Below are 23282 nucleotides of genomic sequence, written 5' to 3' on the forward strand. Positions count from 1 at the left end.
TGCCAACATGTTTAAAGGGGTTGACTATCAGGAAATGTGTTCACAATACAGCCTTATTCCTGGGACTGATTTGTCGACAAATACTGTTGTATATACTGTCAAACTTTTTAAAAAAAAAAAAAGGTGTGTGTGTGTTCTTGTCACATATTTGCCATCTCTGCAAAGAGGGAGCAAAGGTTGTGGAACAACATTTGAATATAACTTATTCCACAGCCTTTAGAAATTTAAGCAGTTAATATCTGGAGTGTGTGAATCCCTGCTGTTGAATCTTAACTGTGTCTTACAAGTTTTTGGTAGCAACTACTGAAACATGCATTCAGTATTAAATGTTTTGAGATTCAAAGTAAAATTGCAATAACAGATGTTATTACTAGTTTCTCCACAATCAATAATACAGCTGAGTAAGTTAAACTCTTGATGCATGTTACATTATTTTATTGTTGAATATTGGGTTTATAGTACTCAATAATGTGACTCTTTCAGTGTGTTGTTCTCTGTCAATGACATGCCTCATTGATATAATTCTGCACTTATAACGTGTGGAGTGTAATTGCTGAATGAGGCTCCAGTCCTTAGTCCAGAGGCTTAGACTGTATTAAAAATGTTAGGTGAGTAATTGGGTCTCTGAATTTAGGAGGAGTTATATCATGTCACAACTGCAACAAATAATTTTTTTCTAAGTTCATAGTGACACAATGCACCTCCAGAGTCATTTTGCAACTCAGGGTACTGGAGCAACTTCTGTTCTATTAATTAATAATCTTTCTCATGTGTTGCTGCATCTTTGCTTGTTTGTGTATGATATGCTGGGACAAGTCAGATTCTCTTATGCATCTTTCCCTTCACTGTGTGTGATGTATAGATGTACTTCCAAGAAAAGTTTGCAGTTTAGAACAGTAACTATCACACTAATTCTCCATCTCTGTTCCTTATGTTTTGTTGCTCTGGTAAGTATGATAAAAGCCATGTACAATTCATCATCAAAAGTGAATAAAAAGGGTAAAGGTTTGGAGAAAAATATGTCCATTTTAATAATGCTAGGATGCTTTTATTAAGTAGGCTGAGAGATCCATTTGTTTCCTTATTACTTAAAACCTGTGACAAAAATATGATTTTGGAGGTACCTTGGACCAAGCTAATACGCTTTCTTTGCCTCACTAATGGAAGTAGTAGACATGAGTTACTGAAGTGAATAAAATGTTATTAATTTCCTCATGGGAACATGGTGAACCCCCTTTTTTAATTGTATTGTAATTTGTTAAACAGTTTTGTGGCTTTTTAATTTTACAAATAAGTCATGGTTGCAAAACCCAAACTGAGTAGGATTTTTGACTTCATAATTAATAAAAAACTGGTACATTAAAAAGTTGGCACATTAGAATTCTCTAAGTATCTTTTGTTTCCATGCTGTTGTTCTTATGTGTAGTTTGTTAATTTTGGGAGAGAATATCAGAGTTTTTACTGCTGTGTTAAGTGATTTGTCTTTATCTAATTGTCCTTGGCTAGCAAAGATCTGAAATCTTAAGAGTAACAGTATATGGCTTTTATTTTTAAAAGGACACTTTTATAGATATGACATAGTCTGATAATAAAAAAGAGGTTACATCTTTCTGTGTATTAATATCTACTGTTTCTCTGTTGTAGTGCGGTTGGCACATTTGCTCGAGCATTGGACTGCAGTAGTTCTGTCAGACAACCTAGTTTACACATGAGTGCAGCGGCTGCTTCCCGAGACATCACACTGGTACGTGGCTTCTTAACAACTCTACAACTTTTTTATATCTATGAATTCAACAGTATCTATTACTTCAGAATCCCTGTCCTCCGGATATCTGTTTTTCTTTAGATACCTGTGTGCGAGGTGCCTATGTGTATGGTAGATAATGCTGTGTGTTTTCTGTAAACTTATAAGTGCTGCCCTTGTAATCATACTGTAAATCACTTGACTTTAGCTGAAGTCTGTTTAAATATATCTTCATATGTGATAATTTGCACAGCAGAGTGGGTAATACACATTGTATAGGGATTCATTCAGTATAATTGATCAATAGTGTGATTTAAAGTATGTGGTAATAAAGCTGATTGAAAATTTTTTGGATAATCTTTTGTACTTACTAGAGGTGTGTCAGTATATTTTCTAAAGGATAAGCAATCTGACTTTAAGCAACTTTTTGAAGAACTTTTTACTTAGGATATACTTAGGGTGTTTCCTTAGCTGGTTAAAGTATTCACTGTAATGTAAGCACCTGCATCTTTTAGAGAAGGTTAAAAATATATCAATAACAGACCAAAGTTTTGTCTCTGTATACTCATATTAGCTGAGATGACAAGAAGTGCTGTAGTAGTAAAAGCATGCCAGGAAAACTATGTGAGAACAAAAAATGTTACTGTTTTGCAGAATCAAGTTTGATTTAGATTTCCAAAGACATCAGTAGGAGATGTTTATTATTTTAAGTATTTGTGTACAGAATCATGAAGATGATAGTTAAGGCTAAGGTAGATCTGCTATTCATCAGATACTTGAGTATTTGAACTAGAGGACACTCGAAACTAACATCATTTTAAAATAGTTATGGTACTGCCTTAAAGTGGCCTGAGACCCCTGGAATTTAGTTACACAAAATGTTGTTGGAACAGATAATATCAGCAGGTTAAAAAAAGGGGTTAGAAGAATTATGGACCATGGGCCCATAAATGGGTACTGAGGAGAATAGGGAGAGGTGTACCATCTAGCATTCCTAATTCCCAAGTTTTGTAGATGCTGGTGAATGAAATGGGAATTGATCTCGGGCTGTGGTTAGACTTACATACATATTTTCTCTAAGTAACATCCGTTGGTGCTGCTGTCAGAGACAGAATGCTTGGCTAAATGGATTACTGGTCTGATTCAGTAGGGCAGTTCTTATATTACACATAAAATATAGTTAGCAGTATGATGAGAAAAATATTTAATTTCTTACATTTTGCAGTGTACTCAAAGGCTATTAAACAGGAAACTGATTTAGTCTGGACTACAGTAGTGTAGTAAAGGCAGTCAGTGGCAAAATGTAATGTTTTCAGTAATACTCAAAATGAGTTTTCTGTTTTACAGTTGCTTATATGATCTTACCAACACAACCCTGCTTACATTAAATGCTTTATTTTTTTCCATCAAAATAGTTCTTTAGGTTAACATTTTTCATGTTAAGATTTCATTGGGTAAAGAATTTCTAATAAATCCCACACATTGCTCATCCTTCTTACTGTATTCAGTAATTAATAGAATAGAATAATCCTTTCAGCAGTGTCATCTTACTTGAAAGTACATGTGCAGTGCTGCTAATAAAGGGATACTCTTAGTGTTTGAGTGCCGTATAAATGTTTCTCCATTGCAAATGATCCATTAGGTTCCATTACACTTAATGAAAGGTATATGTTATAATGAGGCACCAAAGGAGCCACCCCAGGTTTAATTATTGTGTCTGTTCTCATTTTCCTACCCCCTCAGCTTTTTAAAACCCTTCTCTTTTGCTCTTTGGCAATGTACTTCCTTCTAAGTTAAGAAAAGACATATTTGTCATTGTAGTAGTTACTCTTCCAGACATTCCCATGTTAATTGGTAGCATATTTTGAGCAGCAGTTAAAGTTAGTACAGACGCTTGCAGAACTTGTGGTGTAACTCATTCATGCTTTGGAAGGGACATAGCGACATAACACTAAGAAAATTATACTGTCTGTATTCTTAATGCAAGGCAGATAACCCTTGCACCTGAAGTGCTATTAATGGGGTTTCTGTACACCACATCTATGGCTTTCCAGTGTTCCTAATTAGTTGTTTCAATTAGAGATGAGTGTAAACAGATTGATACTAAAAAAAAAACCAAACATAAAAATTCAATAAATGCATGGGTTATAAACATGAGTAAATTCAGGGTGGATGTACACATTAAGAGAGGTCTTGCAGCTTAACAGTGAGTGAGAGGCTACTTTCAGGCTTCCTTATTTTGAAAACATGGGGAAGGTAATGAGACAAAGCAGGAAACTACCAATGCTTTTAGAAAACCCTACTGAAATACATGAAACAATCTGTGTTTACCTTCTTAGATGATAGTAGATCTTCTTTTCTTACAGTGATAAAGACTTGTGAGACAGCCAACCAACTGAAGCTTGTATTTCTGGCCTTCTCAGAGGCAGTGTTTTATTTTAAAATGAAAACTGATCTCTGAGAAGAGAAAGAAACCAGGAAGACTTCCTGTTTCAGATTCCTAAACATTGTGTAGTGCATACGCTGATTATGAGAGCCATTAAAGCAAAGCAGGTTGATGGAATCGCTTGGTCCTTGTGGTGGGCTTGTTCAGAAGAGCCTGTGCTACTTTACTGTAAGGACAAGGACGTAAATCTGGTTTTGGATGTCTCTTCAAAATGAAAAGTATGAACAGGTTTTTCCTTTGTATTTTGAATAACATCTTTGTAATGATTTTTATTAGACTTCCATATATGTGGCTCCTAAGATAAACATGCCTAAAATATTACTGAATTATAGAATCCATACTCTGTTTCCAGTTTGAGTGCTTTGTTAGGGGCAGTTCGGTCTAGGTGATTTAGCTGACTACTGAAATTGCAGCTGGTTTGGGAACTGTGTGTTACAGCTTGTTTGTAGCATGCCCTGTCATTGCCTTTCTTCCCAGCTCCATGCAGCCCACCCTTAGCTTTTGGTGGATAGTTTCTTCCTTTGCTTGTCTAAATTTGGACTTGGAAGTTCCCTCTATCTCTGTGGCTAATACCTTTCCTCTGGCAGGACCCCTTGTCTCTGCTGGGCAGTATGCTCTGGGCAAGAGTTCTTGGAGAACGGTGGGTTTTCCTCTGTCCTTCAAGCTCCTGTTTGGGAGAGGCAACACGAGGTCTTCCCAGCCTCCTGCTCCTTAGGTATCAGATACCTGCTAGTTGTTTCTTGGGGTCTTCTCATCCTTGGGTAAAGCAGATAAAAAGGGCATACTGCAGGACTTTTTGTCTTGGGCTCTAGTAATGTCTTCAGTCTGCTCTTGCTTTAGCTAGCACAGTTTACTCACTGCAGTGTGGGAATTTTAATTGCAGGTGAGGGCTGACAAACCTGCAGAAGGCAAAGAGTTGTTATCATGGGAACTGGTCAGTGGTCTGTCACACAACAGCTCCGTGAAGACAGTACTTACACATGGAGTTCATTATGAATCTTTTCTTTAGTAATATCAAAAAAAGCTTTATGGAATCAGATGCTTATTATAGATGGAAAAATAAACATAAGGCAAAAGCAAGATCCTGATTTATTGACTTCTGTTGTCATTTTTAAGAAAGTTGGTATCAGTGAATAGATCCAGATTTAGCAGCTGCTCAGAAAATGCCTGATACGTACTGCTTTTCCATGAGGGCTGCAATGTAAACAAAGATTTAAACCTTGGTAACACATACACTGTAGGAGTTCAATCTTTAGGCCTGGTTTACCCATTGCCTGAATGATAAGCAATAAACAAGTGATATCACTTTACATTCTCTAATCTGAATGTTATGGATTTTGGCATTATGTTACATATTTCTGTATTAGAATACTTCATTTTAACAATGGCTTTTTCTCAAGGCTGGTGAATTCAACCTGAGCCACAAGTAAAATGACGTATTGTAGGATAATTGTGATATTACTTCTTGCAGAGGAAGCAGTTCAAGAATCTTGTGCTTGATAGATTTCAAGGAGGTATATTGAAAGCTGGAGAAAGATTTTAGCCACTCATAGGAGATCCAAAAGATAAGGAGAATTCATTATTTGCAGTACATTTGTGTGCGGAAGCTCAACTGGATTAGCTCTGTTAAGTCCTATACTGACACATAATGCAAGAGTGTTCCTTCCTTGAAAGGTTTTGGGTGCCCCCCTCTCATGAGTATAAGGTTGTGTGAGAGATTGCATGCTACAGTTACAGCTCATCACTGAGGTGGGACAAAGAGGTAGGAGACTGAAGTTAGACAGTCACACACATTATTGCACTTTATACCTCTAATACTTCTTTCAGCGTAGCAATTTAAGATTGTAGTGATGAGTCTTTTGGGATGCTGAGTCAGAAAGGCTTTTGTATGTTGCTCATTTTCTGTGCAGGTGGATTTGTGATGTAGTTGCTTACTTTTCATATTCCCCATCATTGGTTAGTGATGTAAGCATTCAGTGTCACCTGTAAGGTGAAGAATGCCCTAACTTGTTCATTTTCTGTTTTTCACTTTTTATAACAGAAAGTGAATTAACCGAAGAAACCTCATATACCCATCTCTGACGACAGAGTTTAGCAAGGGACAAAATTCTTGCTTTTTTTTTCAGTATGATGATAATGAAAAGAATGAATGACTTCTTCTCCAGCAATGAGAACATTGAGCACATAGCTGAACAGCTGCCCAGACATCTACTGTTTAGAACTTCTGTTAATTGAAAATGGCTCTTCGGTCAATATATACCACTGTCTCTATTGGGTTACTTAGAACCAATTTCTACCAGCTAAAGATTCTCTAGAAATGTTTGCTAGTAATTTGCAGGAACTATTAAACTAATGTCATTTTTAGTAAACAATTTATTAAGGCATTTCCCTTGCCAAAATAATTAATGAATTATTTTCCTTATGTTCCACAACAGAAAACCTATGATATCAAGATTGATTCTAAATTTAGCATTAGTTGAGGCTTCTTGCATGGCTTATAGAAAATAATACATTGAATTTGCATTAACTGAAATGGACTACTGTCTATTTAAACACGTTTTTTATTCTCTCCTTCTCCTTGCTAGTTTCATGCAATGGATACACTGCATAAACACAACTATGATTTGAGCAGTGCCATCAGTGTTCTAGTGCCACTTGGAGGGCCTGTCTTGTGTAGGGATGAAATGGAAGAGTGGTCAGCATCAGAAGCTAGTTTATTTGAAGAGGCATTGGAAAAGTATGGCAAGGACTTCAATGACATTCGACAAGACTTCGTAAGTATGAAAGTAGTACACTTTTCTGTTACTATGCGTTGCATGGGTGAGCATAACTGCTTTCTGTAGGTTTGGAAGATTAGCTAGAGGAGCTATCTGTATAGCTGATATATGTAATTAACATATAAATACATTTTATCTGGCTTGAAGGTCAGTATGCTTTCTTGTTCAGTGCCATTCTTTGGGGAGGTGTTGACAGAAAATAATCTGTTTAAATGGTTTAATACCAAATAGGATGTCTCATGCTGATGTGTTTTGATAAGGATTTTTACAAGGATTTTACAAGCATCTCAAAAAGTTCCAGCAACTTTTCGGAACTTTTCCACAATTTCCAGTGAAATTCATTAGTAGCTATGTGGCTGACTCCCCTGAGTGTTTTTGGAAAGCTGGGGTTTCCTTCTATGGTTAGAAGAGAGAAATTTATATTCAGATAGCTTCTAAAGTGCACTACAGGGAGTTATTTTGACATATTAGGTATTTTGGCACTTCTGAAAAGTAAAGGAAATGTTTTCCATTACGTTCTAACTACACTGGTTTTGGTACTGAAGTATCAGACTATAGGGCAGCAAAGCTTTAAATTGCTGAATTCTAATGCAGAGTAATGGAATGAAATTGATTCTAACACTGATTGCTGGAATTGCTAGTAATTTGTCTACAAATTTTTTTGTACATTTCTTGGAGAGCCTCTTTCTTTCAAGGAAAAAGATTTCCTTTGTTGTACTAGCTTAAAGTTGGGCTTTGTGAAAAGATTAGGATTTGAGCCAAAGGTATTCCATTATTTAAGACTGAAGTGGATTGAAACATTTTTCACAACAATCTCATTCTGCTTGACTCTGAGAACTCAGATTTTTTTTCTTTGTGGAAGTTACTCAGCCGTGAGGGGAAAATGGTACTGTATGGTAAATGTAGAAGTCCTTCCAAAATAGGGTGCAGGGCAGTGGGAGGAGGCTTGGCACTGAGCTAAGCTGTCTTTCCTTCACTTTCATGGTTGTGAAATGAAACAGATAATTGAATGAAGGTGGGAAGGAAAGGCTATTGTTTTTGTGAAGAACTGACATTTTGACAGGTGTATTATATCTGCATGCTTAATTTTGAGATTCCGAAGCGAGAAAATGTTCACTGCATTCATCACATAAAGTTGAAAACTGCATCATGGATGAAATAGTTCTGTTAAGTTCAAGAAAATATGATTGGAAAATAATATTTTATAGAGTTTTAGAACTGAAATCTTAATGTAAACTACAGTTCCTTATTATTTCTCATACAGATAAATGGCCCTCAGCTGTAACTCTACCATAGTTCAGTAGCTATGTCTTCTAACTAAATGTTTCCTAATACATAGTATTTGACTTTTCAAAATGCCTAAAGCATATAATACAGATTTTATTGGCTATTTACAAGTTGAGTCCTAACACAATTTGTGACCAAGTATACCTAAGCCTTGTCTCTGGTATTTATGTAGTATTTTTATTTTTTGTATAATTTCTGTGGTATGTAACATGTAATTCTGTTGATATGCATACAGTAAAGTGATACAGTGGAGTAATGTGTTGCAGGAATTGCTTATGCATTTGTAACATTTAAATGCTAGATACTTGAGTGAGTCTACTAGAAGCTGTTTAAAATGTTCAGATTTTACCTCAGGTAGACTCCTGACACTCTCCCTCTTTCACTGAATCTTTCTTCCCAAAACAGAGATATTTTCCCTTGCCCTCCTCCCAAAGTGAGACACATGCACAGATCTAGAGGTAGGGTTGCATAGCCTACTGAGGGCAGCAGAAATGGATGTGGGGCACTAATTAATTACAGTCTCATTTAGTTAGAATGGGGTGTTGTCTATCCTTAGTCACTTTTTTTTTTACCCTTGGAAAAGTGACATGTCATTTTTAAAACATCATTAGAAGAACATCTATTTTACATATCAATTTATATGGTATTGGTAACTTAGTGCACAGTCTTGATCTAATTCTATGTAATTTGAAATCTTTCAATTATATTAATCATTGTGTAATCTTGGGATATCTTAATTTCTCTAGAGTATAATTTATGTGTTCTCACTTGCCATGTTGCATTCTAAAAGTATAGGGATTTGAAAACAAACATTGGGTTTTAAGTAATCATCTAAAATAGTCCTTCAAGATTTAGATCGTGGATATATGAAAAGCTTCTGCAAGGTGAGGTAGGAATAAATACGTAGCACTTCAGCAGTGATTCTCCATGAGAATACATTTGTCTATTATCATCCCTCTCTTCAGTGGCTAGTCATTGAAAAGTAAGTACTCTTACATGTGTTGTAAGAGCATGGACAAAGAAGCTAATGCACTGGTAGTATACATGCGAACTTGTTCGAGTGTCCCTGTAGAATTTAATGATAAAATTAAATCCTGTGGTGCCTGAGATTAAACTCGAACCTAAGCAGTCACGCAGTGGTGCCACAGTACAGGCAAGACTGTCATGTTGCATGGCAGAAAGTGGTTGGTAGCAGTCTCCTGAAGCAGAAGGCTTATATAGTACCTGCTTGAGTCGTCATATGCCAGAGGAGTTGCCTTTTCTGAATCGGCCTGGACTTGCAAGGCATGGCAGCTGCAATTGCAGCCCTTACATGATAGTTCTCTAAAGAGCGGGTTCATTTAATTTTTCCAGCAGTTATTAAGAACTGGTGCTGTTTGATGTTCAATGTGCAGCTCAAGCATTAAGCTATAAATGTTAAATATTAGTAAGCAAGACAATTATTATAAATTAAATTGTGTAAAGGAGTTTGCCTTTTTTTTTTTATAGACAGGAGAAGCTCATTTCTTATCAAATTACCAGTCTAGCCTTTGAATAATCATTCTCATCAGCTGTTGACTCATCAACTGTTATAGAAGCTCATTTGTTGAGGTTTTGCTGTTTTTAAGAACCTCTATGAATCCTAATCATCCTAAACCTTTTAAGTTAATTGAATTTACTTGATGTACTTGAATTACTTTACATCCCAGGATAGTAGAAAGGAAGAAGACTGAATATTTTATGTTCTCCAAATATAACTATTTTCCTAATGGTAAGAGACAGCTGTTATGCTTGTTATTTCTTATTTTTTCATTATCAACAGTTTTCACAAATTTATAACTATTACTTCTCAAATATGGCAGGAAAGGCCTTGGGAATCAAACTTGAACCGTTTATAGAAAACAGGAGCAACTGTTTTCCAACTTCAGAAAATTGTGGAAACATTCCTTGAAGTTAACATACTCCTTTTAAGATACTTCATAATCCTAAGGTTTTCCTGCTGGTCTGATTGGAGTGGGCCATTTTTACCCTGAAGAAACTAAAGAAACTGAAAATTCCCTCTCCCTGTTTTTGTACTGCTGACACCTCTCTGCTAATTTTCTCCTACAAAAATGTCACGCAGATAGTCATTTTTACTTCTTTCAAATAGCGTTTAATAGAATTTGGTAATGAGAGTACATTATTCTATGACTGTTCACAGCTTCTCTGGCAGTTCAGAGCAACCTCTGGAAAATTCACGTCCCTCTACAGTGTTTTGTCATTTAAGTGCATAGGTAAACAGAATACAGGATATTCATAGTCAGTGTGTCAAACAGGTTTTCTGAGTTGTGAATCAAAATGTAAAAGGATTATGGTTATCCATCCAAGCACGTTACTTACCTTTCTTTAATTGTAGATGCCTACTGAGTGAATGAATATACTGGTGTCACAAGTTAGAACAGAATGAAATATTTTCTAGAGAAATGGCAAACATAATCTTATAGCATGGATGTGTTAAGTGTTCAGGAAGGAAAATAAATAAGGAGATGCTAAAATGTACTTGTTGACAATGGAAGGTAGTTGGGGTGACAGTGTTTCATCTGGATGCCAGGAAGAATATGGACCTAAAGACTGAGAAGCAGCTCATCTGTTACCTCACACCAAACACGTGTTCCTGTCGCTGGCCTTTTCTTGGGCAGATTTCTCTTAAGGCATAATTTACCTGTGAAAGTAAAAGGATTTCAGTAAACCAAATTGTGTCGCTATTTATTGGAACATCAGCTTCTGCATTTGTTACACTGCTACTTTTTAATTAAATGCAAATGGTCAGGGATTTACACACTGTGGTACACTGCCTGAGAAAGAATTCACAGCTAAGTCTGTGGACCTGAATCCTAGCTCATGAAAGGCAGAGGTGGGAGCCAGACTCAGTTCCTCTAAGTGTCTGCAAGCAAGCAGCATGAAAAACTGGCTGTCAGCTCTGCATGCAGGGAGAGGCAGCTTGATAAGGTGTTCCTCTGTTGTTTTAGGAACTTAATTAAAGGTTCAGGAACATATTCTTTTGGCTTAATACATGCAGAAAGCCTCAAAGTGGAGTGAGTAAGGTTGGAAAGATAAGTTTCCACACCTGTGTTCTCTGGGACTTCCTAAAAATGATCTTCATTTCTGGGAAGCAGAGAATATTGGCGTTAATGCATGCATCTAGAAAATACAATGCACAAAACAGTAGCATGTTCCTAGGTTATGAAGAAAAATTGCATGAATTTTGTAAGAGAAGTACTAATTTAAATTATAGAAGCCATTTATGGAGTTAAATAGATTATTTGGTAGTAATTAAAAATGGCTGCTGCATGCTTAATTTTCTCCCCTAAACTTAGGCTAATACATTTTTGTTTTACCAATGAACATGTGCACCCAAAATCATCATCATCATCATCATCAATTGCCCTGAGTCTGCACAGAGATTCTTGTGAAACATTCATTGAAAGTGTGACTCTTGTTGCTCAAGGTAGCATTTGTCCCTAGCATCCTTTCATTTCTTGTTTAATGGTCGAGGGTATGTGGAAGTTTGTGCAAAACCAAGTGGTATTGTATGAGAGGCTGAGTTGTTATGTGACTTGAAAAACCTGTGAACTAAGTACAGTAACCATTGTATTTATTAAGAGTAAAATTATCGTGAGACTCAAATGCAGTCTTGTCAAGATGATTAATTTTAGTTCTTAAATTGTTCTCCATCTGATACACTTTTAATAGAGATACTGCCTTCTGTGTTTCCTGATGGAAATCTGGATTCTGTTTTGATCATTTTCTTTAACCATATGGCTTAAACAGGATATTACATTTGGATTTGGATGTGTAATATTGCTGTAATTCTGCATCCTTGTTAATGATAAAAGAAAGGTTGTGTATTATTAATAGTAGTATGTATTCATTTGCATATGGGTTTTAATGTAGGTATGTAATATATTCACATTTTAGTATTTGTATATCAACTACTTGATTTTAACATGTTTAATAAGATGTGGACATTGCAATTTCTTGGAACCGCTTTAATTTGTAACAAATGTTTTTCAGCTCCCTTGGAAGTCACTGACTAGCATCATTGAGTATTATTACATGTGGAAAACCACTGACAGATATGTGCAGCAGGTAATTTAATGATTATTTCAGTCTGCCACATTCTTAAAAAATCTGAACATGTTAATGCATAAAAATCTGTTTGTGTTCATAAAAAGAGATATGTTGGGAGGTCTATGGTAATATTTCAGGCTATAGACCAGTGGTTTTGTGCTGTTCACAGAGTGCATTGTCAGATCCTCTGATGCTTACTGTACATCACATAGCTGTGAAGAGCTTTTTAAGCCATTTGTATTGTATGGTGGTGTGTAGCAGTATAATTCCTGGTTCTTACTGCAGTATGGGATAAGAAGGAAATGGGCTGCAGAGCAAATGCTTTAGGCTCTGACACTGTGCATGGGACTGAAGGAAAAGGAAAAATACATTGTTTTAAAGTGGTTGCTAATGTTATGAACCTTTTATTGGTACTTCACGATAAAACATTACTTTGGCATTATCAGAATTTAAGAACAAAATTGAGAACATTCTGCATACAGTGGATGTGTTCATCCTTCAGATTGAATGTTCAGTTAGTTGGGTTGCTCTGGAGCAGAAACATAAGATCATATTGGGTACCGACACTGGGATATTTTAAGAAGGTTTAGGCAAAATTTTAGTGTTGGTGCTTTTTATATATTGCACTCCTAATATATTTACTCTTTGGTTTAGATATATAAAATATTTTAAAATACTCCATTTTAATTTATCATTTAACATTTAAGTTTGTAGCCCCTTTACTTGCTGCATAATTAGTGGCAATGTTGTGTACAGCATGTTGAAAAGAAATTTTATGCTGTTATGATTACCATTGTATTGTTAGATATGGATCTTTGGAATTGTTCCAGATTTGTTACAATGTGTCAGAAGGATGATTGCTTCAGGTTGTTCTGGTTTATTTGAAAGCATTTCTACATCGTCAGGTTAGGATATGGAAAGTAAGGGAATCATCTTTTACCACGTAGTAGAATCTTGGACTATCACTAGGACCTTTTAGTTCTATGGATAATACAAACAGAAAATAATATGCTGTGTATAAAGGCATGTTTTTCTGGGTTTGTCACCATATATTTCACTTCCAACACTTTTTTTGCGCTGTTAATCTTTATCCTAGAAAGGTATTGCCAGCAGAGATTTCCTGTGCCGTTTGTCAGCTCTTAAGGATTGGGTGACAGATGATCTTGAAGAATCGCATAAAAAGATATGATTAATACTGAAAGCCATGGAGTAAGGATAAATTGAAGGGCAAATTGAGTTTTGTCAACACTCTTAGGTTGCGCAGAGACTGATCTTGTTTCCTGTGAAATTTTTCTGAAATACTTGCTCTGGAGTGGTTGGCAAAAGACTAAGACACCCTTCCTAAAGTTCTCTAGGGCTTCGCTGTGATTCTGTTGCTACAATGATCAAGGTGTGTGATGGTGTGTTGAGTTTGTGTATCCTTTCACAGGATTAGGTTTTTAGCCTCACAAGAAAAGCGCATAGGCTTTATGGTTATCTACAAATTGAATGCTCTTATAAATGCCTGTGTGTTACTTGTAACGAAGTAAACTTAGAACATCTGAACTCAGAACATGGCAGTACACCACGTGATTGAATGGTTTAGACATGTTTTTTCAGGGTCATGCATATGATCATCAGTAACAAAACCAGTGTAGGCCAAATACCTCATTTTTATCCTGGCTAACATTTCTGTAATCCTTCCTAATGAGAGACCAGAACTTGTTCCTGCCTTTCTTTAGTTTGTTCTGGAATGGTAAAAATAATACAGTTCAGTAAAAATGATATCTGTAGGGGTTTTTTCCCCACCAGAACAAGCTGTGATAATTGAATGCATTTCAGGGAGAAAATATGTTCAGTAAGAAAGTGGCAGTTTCAGAGTCATTCTTATCTAAATATCATGCTTGAGGCGTAGGGCAGCTTGAGGGAATGGGAAGAGAAAAAGATAGACGTACATGCTTGAATCTTATGCATAAAATACAGTCTCTGAATTCTAGATTGGTGTGATTTAATATGAAAATTTGCTCTTTAATTATCTTTATTTTTTTTTGTGTGAATTGGCTGCATTATGTCAGGCATAAGAAAGATTTACTTATGTCATGGTTTAACCCCAGCCAGCAACTAAGCACCATGCAGCCACTCGCTCCCTCCTCCCCCTCTCCCGGTGGGATGGGGAGGAGAATCGAAAAAAAAAGAAGTAAAACTTGTGGGTTGAGATAAGAACGGTTTAATAACTAAAGTAAAAGAAAACACAATAACAACAACAGTAATAATAAAAAATATAATACTAATAATTGTAATGAAAATGAATATAAGAAAAACAAAAAAAAAGAGAAATAAAACCCAAGAAAAGACAAGTGATGCACAATGCAGTTGCTCCCCATGTGCTGACTGATGCCGGAGCAGCAATCTGTGCCTCCTGGCCAACTCCCCCCAGTTCATATACTGAACATGATGTTCTGTACTATGGAATATCCCTTTGGCTAGTTCGGGTCAGCTGTCCTGGCTGTGCTCCCTGCCAGCTTCTTGTGCACCTGCTTGCTGGCAGAGCATGGGAAGCTGAAAAATCCTTAACTTAGGATAAGCACTACTTAGCAACAACTAAAACATCAGTGTGTTATCAATGTTATTCTCACACTAAATCCAAAACACGCAGTACCAGCTACTAAGAAGAAAATTAACTGTATCCCAGCCAAAACCAGGACACCTTGTCATAATTGCTACTAAATATTATTCCTGCTTGGTAGCTAAAGGTGGTGATTTAATGGCAGGGGAGATACTGCTGCCACGTTGCCTTCAGAGCATGTTCCCTTGACATCAAGGTGAAGGGAAATAGATACGTTGAAGTTCTCAGTCTGTGCTGAAGCTGTTTAGCAAAACTAATTCAGGCCTTGGGTAATCATTCTTGGTGATCTGGCACTTTTCATGACCACTACATTATATAGTGTTTGAGGAAGGCCAGGTGGCTGATACCACTGAATGAAATGTGTTCTCCTTATTTGAAGTGTTCCTAAAAATCTGATTCAATGTGAAAAGACTTTTACTGAGACTTTGCAACAGAAAAAGGAGAACATATGTAAGGATAACTAAATTACTGTACTACAACAATATATTTCCCTCTCATTTATTTATTTCCACTGTTGAAAACAGTACTAATATAGGGAAATGGTAATTTCTTGGGATATTTGTCAGTTGATATTCATAACAAAAGTTCCTAAAAACAAGTAACATTCAGTTTCAAGGGTGGCCGATTAAAAGTAGTGAAGCCCAGGTGAAAAGCAGGGTTAGTGTAGCTTGACCTCCCCTACAATGCAGTCTATAAGATTTGTTTGAAATAGTTACTGTTTAAGATCAGATGTAAATTTTTTTTCAGGAAAAGCATCATCTCACTTTGTTACATTGCTCCAGTGATGTATTACTCTTGTTGTTTCAAACTGGTGCTTTGTTTCTTGTCTAAATATTTTCAATTTCAACTTCCAGCCTTTACAGTTTACCAGTTTTCATCCTCTAAACTTCAACAGGCAGAGGTTTCATCTAAGAAATTGCAACTATTTGTTGATAGTTTTGTTTCTGCATCCTTTCTTTTCTCTCTGTACTTAAAAGTTGATAGGTCAGTGTGAATTCAAACTGTGACATTTTCTTTTGCTTTTAGAGAGCAATGCTGACCATAGTTTTAGTGTGTAAAAATATAGCTTATACTGAAATGGTATTGTGTGATTATTTCATAGAAGGTGGCTTGTCATTTATTTTAGTAAATAAAGGATGAAAGCATTGCTAAAACTGCATTCCTTACAACCCCTATGCCAGCACTAAAAGTATGCCAAAATTTAATTAATGTGTATGGTCACTTCTCACTGACGCTGCCATCAGGGCTCGAAACAGCTTCCTACAAATGTCTTCACATTTTGGCAGTGCTTCAAGGCTACTTTCCTCATTTCTTTCCCTTTATTGTGTTTTTCTCTTTTTCTCTGATGATCTTGCTAGGTGTGCAGTGAGATTTATTCGTTCTTTTTGTAGAATGGGACTGGTTTGTTATGAACCTCTGTGGAACACGTTACCTGCTGACCTACAGTCTCACATGCTTTTTCAGTTTGAAAGCAAATTCTATGTTGTTGGGTAGAATATGAAAAGGAAAGAGAAACAGTTGTGGAAGGCCTGTGGCCTGAAGCTGTTAAGCAGAAAGAGTTCACCATTGAGAGCTCTTCTGCTGGGGCTGTGAAATGTTCTCAGATTAAAAACTATCAATTTATGAGACTTGGAACATGCTGCTGCTGCTGCTGTTCTTTCTCCTTGCTCTTGTAGAAACTGATTTAAGCAGACAGAGCATACCAGGTTTCTGTTTTTGCCACAGGCCCGTTGAGGGTAGTGCAGTGTTGCCAAGCCTGGTGCTGGGGAAAGACCACAACTGCACCAGATGTATCAATGGAAGTCACTTCTGTAGCTCTGAACACAACTAGGCATTTGTGAACAACAAAAACCTGTTTTTTTTAAAAAAAAAAGCCTATCATGGAAATAAATGGAAAAGGGCTCTCATATTGCATGAGAATTAATTTGTGATGGCATGGACTGCTTAGGAGTCTATTTGATTGCTCCTCAAAGATGCAACTTTTATAAATGAGAGTTACGGTGATGGACAGCACAGAGGCAACTTTCTGAAATGGAAAAGAGCAGCCATTTACATGAGGAGGCTTACTCAGGCTATTCGACCAGGCAAGCTGATTAACCCTGTGACTTGCCTTGTGGCTAAGGCAAAAAACTCTCAGAGCAGAATTTTTGATGATACTTTTCTCAAGATGGGAAATACCTTCCTGGATTGTGAATCTTGCAAAGATTGGATACCAGAAAATAGGAGTGTAGCAAAGAAGAGAATTGGCTGTTGAAGGTGAAATGGACAACTGAGTTCTAAACACCTGATAAAGAAAGGGGGAAAAGGGGGGATCTTGAGAGGTGGGGAGGTAGTGTTGGTTTATTATTGCTGGATATCAATGCCCCCCCCCCTTTTTTTTCCTCCTCTGTGATAAAATTGACCTTGTTTCAACTGCTTTTCTCTCTTTTTTTTTTTAATTTTATTTTTATTTTTCCCAAGCGAACAAAAGTAATGTCTTGTGTACAGCAAGAGCAGAGAAATAATCTTTTTTCCTTCATCTTTTACATAAGGACAAATGTTTCAGATGTCTACTGGTTATCTGAACTCTGTATTTCTTGTGCCATTGCTGAAAAAATTACTTAGTTACTTGTATAATACGTGGCAATAACTATTACTCCTCAACATTTTAGAAGTTAGTATTACTACCTTGAGTGCAATGCATTAAATTCACAGACTGTCTTGATAGTCATGTAGCTGTCCTGCTACTGCTGTGTTCCTGAGCTACAGTTTTAATGGCACTTAACGGATGTAGATGTTTAGTTATTTCTAACAGTCACTGGGCTTTACTGTTCCCCTTTCTTATACTGCTTATAAAATACTAGCCTCAGGCTTGACAGAGCACGCAGGAAGTATCGAGTTACATTGACTGATGAGGAACTCATCATGTGCAATTTCATTCATTTATTTTCTACTTATTCTGCAATGAGGTTTAGCCACAATGTCATACATGTTTATGTAGTTGTAATTTATGTAAATTATAATTGTCGTTTTTACAGTTTTGTTGTCATATGTGAGGCCTGTGAGTTTTACTGGGGAGGATAGTATGCTATAATTTCTAACTAATAATAAAACCAGAGAAATCATTTTTCATGGTTTTCATCTTGTAGATTTGTGCACTTGTTTTGGAGGTTCTTGTGGAATCACAAAATAGAAATAATTTTATGAAATCTTGTACTGGAATATAATAAAATATTTTAATGTGTTAATTTTTCAACTAGAAACGTCTGAAAGCGGCTGAAGCAGAAAGTAAATTGAAACAAGTATACATCCCTACCTAGTGAGTATAACAAAGTGATTTTTTTTTTAATAATGCACAGGTAAAATTGAAACAGTAACATGCAGTTACATGCAGTAACATGCATGATATTTTCTTAGTTGTCTTTTTAATAGTTACTTTCTAAATAATTGTTATATACAAACAGAACATACAGTGATATAATCAGAAAATGCCACAAACTCTCGCCATAAGTGAAACCTTCGTACTTAACTGAGCCCATTGTCTTTGACCTGCAAACTGCCTGTTCTGGAATGATGAGAAGTTTTACAAAAGGTGATGAAATGCTACATGAACTTCACACATGCAAGAAGGGCCTTATAATTTTAAAAGTGTTTTCTCCAGAAAATTGCTTCTGAATCCCTGTAGCACAACACTTCGTATTTCTGTAAATGCTGTATTTCAAAACAGAAGCAGTTGTTAATGTTACATAAAATAAAATCGGATACTTTCCCATTACAGTTTTATCTTGCTGATACAGTCTGTGTTTTGGCTAGAGACAAGAGATGTTCTGACTGTAAATTAAAGGTAGCACACAGGCCAAAATCTTATATCTTTGAACAAGTCTTATTAATGAAATCTGTTTTCTTCTGAGGGGTTTTAAATCTGTTTTTTTTAATTTAAACTCAGTACTATATCTGCTTTTGTTAACATGTAGTTTACAGAAACAAGATGTAATCTGTCTCTTTCATATTCATAACTTCCTCAAGATTATGTGAAGGGAAAGGGTTACAGATGACATTCTTTTAAGCTTTCTGTGGTTATATTTAGTTTATATATATGTGAATTTCCCATTGTTTGAGTGTTTGTATAACGGAAGACTAGAATACCAAATGAAATACTTTGAAAATCCATTGTTGTCTTTTTGATGACTTATATGAATTGCATATAATAGAGCTTCATTTCCATATTTCATACAGATTTTTCTCTCTTAAACAGATTTAATAATACAGCAGACTGTTCAATTAATTCTTTTAATCTCATCTCTGAAGAAACGTTGTGAGTTTTGAAGCTCAAGTCTCTAATAAAGGATGCCTTTTAAAAAAAGCTGAAAACTCTAGTATGAGTGTTCCCTAACCTTGTCAGGGAAGTGGCTGCTTTAGGAAAACTGTAAGATGCTCAGTCTTTACATAATGCTTTTTCAGTTCCATTTCCTTGGTCCATGTGGACAATTCAGGACTTTTGCCAATATATTCGCAGGAGGGACTAGTTGTATTGGATGACAAAACCTGTTATGAAGTGTAGGATTTCTGTAGTTTTTTTTTTTCTTACTGTCTGTCTTTTGCCTCCATGTCAAGGCAAAATGCATAGTCAATGGTAAGAGGGCGGTAGGACTTCTCAAGTCTTTGATAACTGTGCAATCTAGGGCACTCATGGTCAAATGGATTGCTTAACATTCTGTTTCAAGACTGATTTATAGTATTTGAAATCCAAGTAGAATTGATTCTCAGAGCTGAATACCTTTTTGAACTTGCTCATAAGGTATTTCCTGCAAAAGCAAGGTGCTGCCCTCAATACCAGAGGGTCCCTTTCAATTCATGGCTTCTCTGGAAGGTAACTAAGCAACAGATCATAATGTGCAAGACTTGATCATCTCTCCATCCCTTCCCTTGTACCTTGAGCCCACGGTACTTGATAAAGGGTATCTGGAAATTGTAAAAGTGTCTCTCAGTGGATACAGTGAAAAAGAAGGCGGCAGAAGTCAGACATGCTGGCATTTGGATTAGAGACTTGATACAGCAAAGATTTCTTTAGTGACTCATTTTAACTAGTCTTGAATATATTTTATGCTACCTAAAGTAATGAATAATCATCTTAGGAATCAGTGTATCCAGCCTTGCATTGTATTGAGAGTATAGTGTGTCAAAGGGGTAATTAACACCCACAAAGTTGGAGCTTTGGAAATACTGTACTTAACCTGGTGAGGAGTATACTAATTCTCTCTGAATTAACTGACCTGTAAAGTCCTACTTCACTGAAGTATTAGTAGGTAAAATAATCACAATAATAATATAACAAAACAGTAATCCAAACCCAGTTCTTCAGCCTTCTCAGAGAGAAAGTAGTTTAGGACAGAATCCAGACAGAACAGCCTGATATTATATGGGCGAACTTTGCCAGGGTTATAGTACATTCACATTTATTGCAGTTGGTCGGAAGGTATGTACTTCTGCTTGAGATAAGAGGCAACAGACCCTCTTTTAGGGTGGACAGCCTTGTAGTATTACAGACAGCGTTACTACTCTTACTTGTTATACTCACCCAAAGTCCAGCCTTAGCTTGTAAAGCCTTATCTGTTGACTGCAACCCCCGTCTTAAATTCTGTGCTGTGTCAGACTTTTGTTAATGCTTGACCTTGAGGTTTGGTCTTTTACTAGCTTGCCAAGTAGCTTGGACCATGTGAGAGCATTTTACAAAGATCTGTAAATTTGACTATCAAAGCAGCTAATAAGATTGATTGTTTTCATGTTGACTAGCTGGTTAGTAAAATCACCTTTATTTTTATTTTTTAAAGCAATAAGCCAAATCCCAATCAAATATCCAGCAACAATGGGAAACCTGCTGCAGTCAATGGAGCAATGGGAGCCTCTTATCAGGCACAGGCCTCGCTAATAGGTCGGGCTTGTGAAAGCTGCTATAGTAAGTAAATTTTTATATTTTTTTTTTAATAATTCGGGAGTTTGAGCTAATCTTAATATGCACTGTTTTTTAGAAACAAATGTATGTACTTCTGATTGCATGCTATAGAGGATGATTTTCAATGATTTGTGTGGCAGAAATAACTTCTACATTAGAGCTACCTTCAATATACTGATTAAATGTCAATATTCAAATCCACTTCATGATTATTTTTTTTTCACAATTCAGAAAGTACAGAAGGATAAAGTAGTATAATATGATGGCACTGAAACATTAGTCCTTTACCTTCAGAATACTAGATTCAAATTTTATTTTCGGTTCTCCTATAAGGCTGCAGGGTTTTTGAGTTGTTTCTTGGGGGGTTTTGGGGGTTCTCCCCCCATCCCCACCCCATTGTTGTTGGGGGGCAGGGAGAGGGCATGTTGGTGGGTTTTTTTCCTAGTATTTTTTGTGTTTCTGATGGTCCTTGTTGTACTTCTTACAGCCTTCAACACAGGTTGTATGAGAGTGGATACAATAAAATCTAGAAATGGGAAGAATTGAAAAGGCCTACCATGTGACAGTTCTTCAGTTATCATTGCTATGGCTGCCTGTCTCTGAAACGCCAATTAAATTAAAACCATATTTTGTATACAGGAAGTTCCAGTTACATCCTTTGTTGTTTTTCAAATCACATTTTTTTAAAAGAATAGTTTTCTTGTGAAACATTACAAAAAGAAAAGAAAAAAGGTTAAATTAGTGTTTCCTGCTGAGTCTCCACATGCACAAGATAAAGGTATACATGCATCTTCAAGGTCAATAGGAGATGTGCTTGTCCTTTTCTTACATGGATCTTGATTTATAAGTACTTACTTTGCATGACTTGAGGAAAAAAAACAGATCTTAACTAATTCTACTAAGTAACAAGCAGCTTAATAAAGCCTGTCTTCCAGGGTAAGATTAGAACTAGTGGAGGACTTACGGGGCTTTTGGGGGGTTTTTTTTTGGTAGTCCCCTGGAAGAAAAATCTCTTCTTGGCAATACAAAGCCTCTGGTTTGAAATTAAATAGGGAAGCATTTTCAAAATTTCCATTTGGGAAATTGACTTCTGGGGTGCTTTTGTAAAAAATCGACTAAAAATTTAAATTCTTATTTTCTCCTTGTCAAGTGTATTAAATATTTATCCATATAATGCTCTTACAGTGCCCTATATCATGGCCACATAAAGCCATCTATTACAGCATTTGGATTTAACATATTGAACGTAGCATGCACCGGTTTACCTGTTCTGTTTTCTCCTCGTTAGCTCCACAGTCTCACCAATGGTATTCTTGGGGTCCTCCTAATATGCAGTGTAGATTGTGTGCATCTTGCTGGATTTATTGGAAGAAATACGGTGGCCTGAAAATGCCCACACAAACAGATGACGATAAACTGTCTTCCAGCCAACCTACAGAGGTAGGTTCTGTAGATAAACTTTCCTGAAATCAAATGTGGTGATTTCACAAGACTGATGTGATTTGAATATTTAATGGCATGATTTTGTGTGTGTGTTCAACTTTGGTATTACAAAACTCAATTTATTAATCCTTTTCCTGTCTTAAGGAGAACTGAACAGTGTGCAGGTCCTGCCATGTCTTTCTTGATTAAGTCTTAGATAAACAAACATCCACTTCATGCATTTTTGGTGGACAAATTTCATCTTGTCAATAAAATAATATACTATCTATAAAATGTTAATATGATTATACAATATCTCATCTGGAATGGCATTATATATCCACTCACAGCAGAGTTCTCTACTCTGTGTTTTACAGCTTCTTACGTAAGCCCCATTTTTTTGTCTAGTGTTTATACATAATATTTGATTAGCCTTGTGAATTTATCCAAATTGTGGATTTTTTTTAATACTGTAATTCAGATGTATGGGTTGTGATTTTTTGTTTGTTTTTGTAGGAATCCCACGTTAGAACTCACATGTCCCGGCAGGCCACACAGGGAACTCCAGTTCGTAACACTGGAAGTCCAAAGTCGGCAGTGAAAACGCGTCAAGCTTTCTTTCTTCACACAACGTGTTGGACAAAACTGGCCCGTCAGGTCTGCAAAAATACTCTCCGGCTGCGGCAGGCAGCAAGACGTCCCTTTGTCCCTATTAACTGTGCTGCCATTAAGGCAGAATGTAAGATGTTTTTTTAATTCTTAGTTCTGTGTGCTGTGCTTCCCACCCATTTTTGTCTTTTAATTTTATTTTCTTTTTCAATAAACATTTCTTGTCTATACACTTTTGCTTTTCATTTTTTTCATTTGTCCAGCATATCACCAATACATTGGATAAAGTCTGGCTGCCTTGAACAGACTTCAGGCTGGGGAGATATTTCAAATGAATTAAAAAGGGGATAACTATTACCTCATTCACTTAC

General features: G+C 36.3%; 1 protein-coding gene across 1 annotated transcript in view; it reads left to right on the forward strand.

Annotated features, from left to right (window-relative positions):
* MTA3 (metastasis associated 1 family member 3) overlaps positions 1-23158 on the forward strand; it is an 87037-nt gene extending 63879 nt beyond the window's left edge. Inside the window, exons 8-14 of the mRNA XM_075042796.1 lie at positions 1645-1744; positions 6776-6964; positions 12287-12361; positions 18188-18246; positions 20759-20883; positions 22169-22320; positions 22819-23158. Coding sequence (XP_074898897.1) covers positions 1645-1744; positions 6776-6964; positions 12287-12361; positions 18188-18246; positions 20759-20883; positions 22169-22320; positions 22819-23058 — 940 coding nt within the window. The 3' untranslated portion in view covers positions 23059-23158. The remainder of the gene's footprint in view (positions 1-1644; positions 1745-6775; positions 6965-12286; positions 12362-18187; positions 18247-20758; positions 20884-22168; positions 22321-22818) is intronic.
* The last annotated feature ends 124 nt before the right edge of the window (positions 23159-23282 follow it).

The sequence above is a fragment of the Buteo buteo genome, chromosome 12 (genome assembly GCF_964188355.1).
Source record: "Buteo buteo chromosome 12, bButBut1.hap1.1, whole genome shotgun sequence".
NCBI classification, from domain to species: domain Eukaryota; kingdom Metazoa; phylum Chordata; class Aves; order Accipitriformes; family Accipitridae; genus Buteo; species Buteo buteo.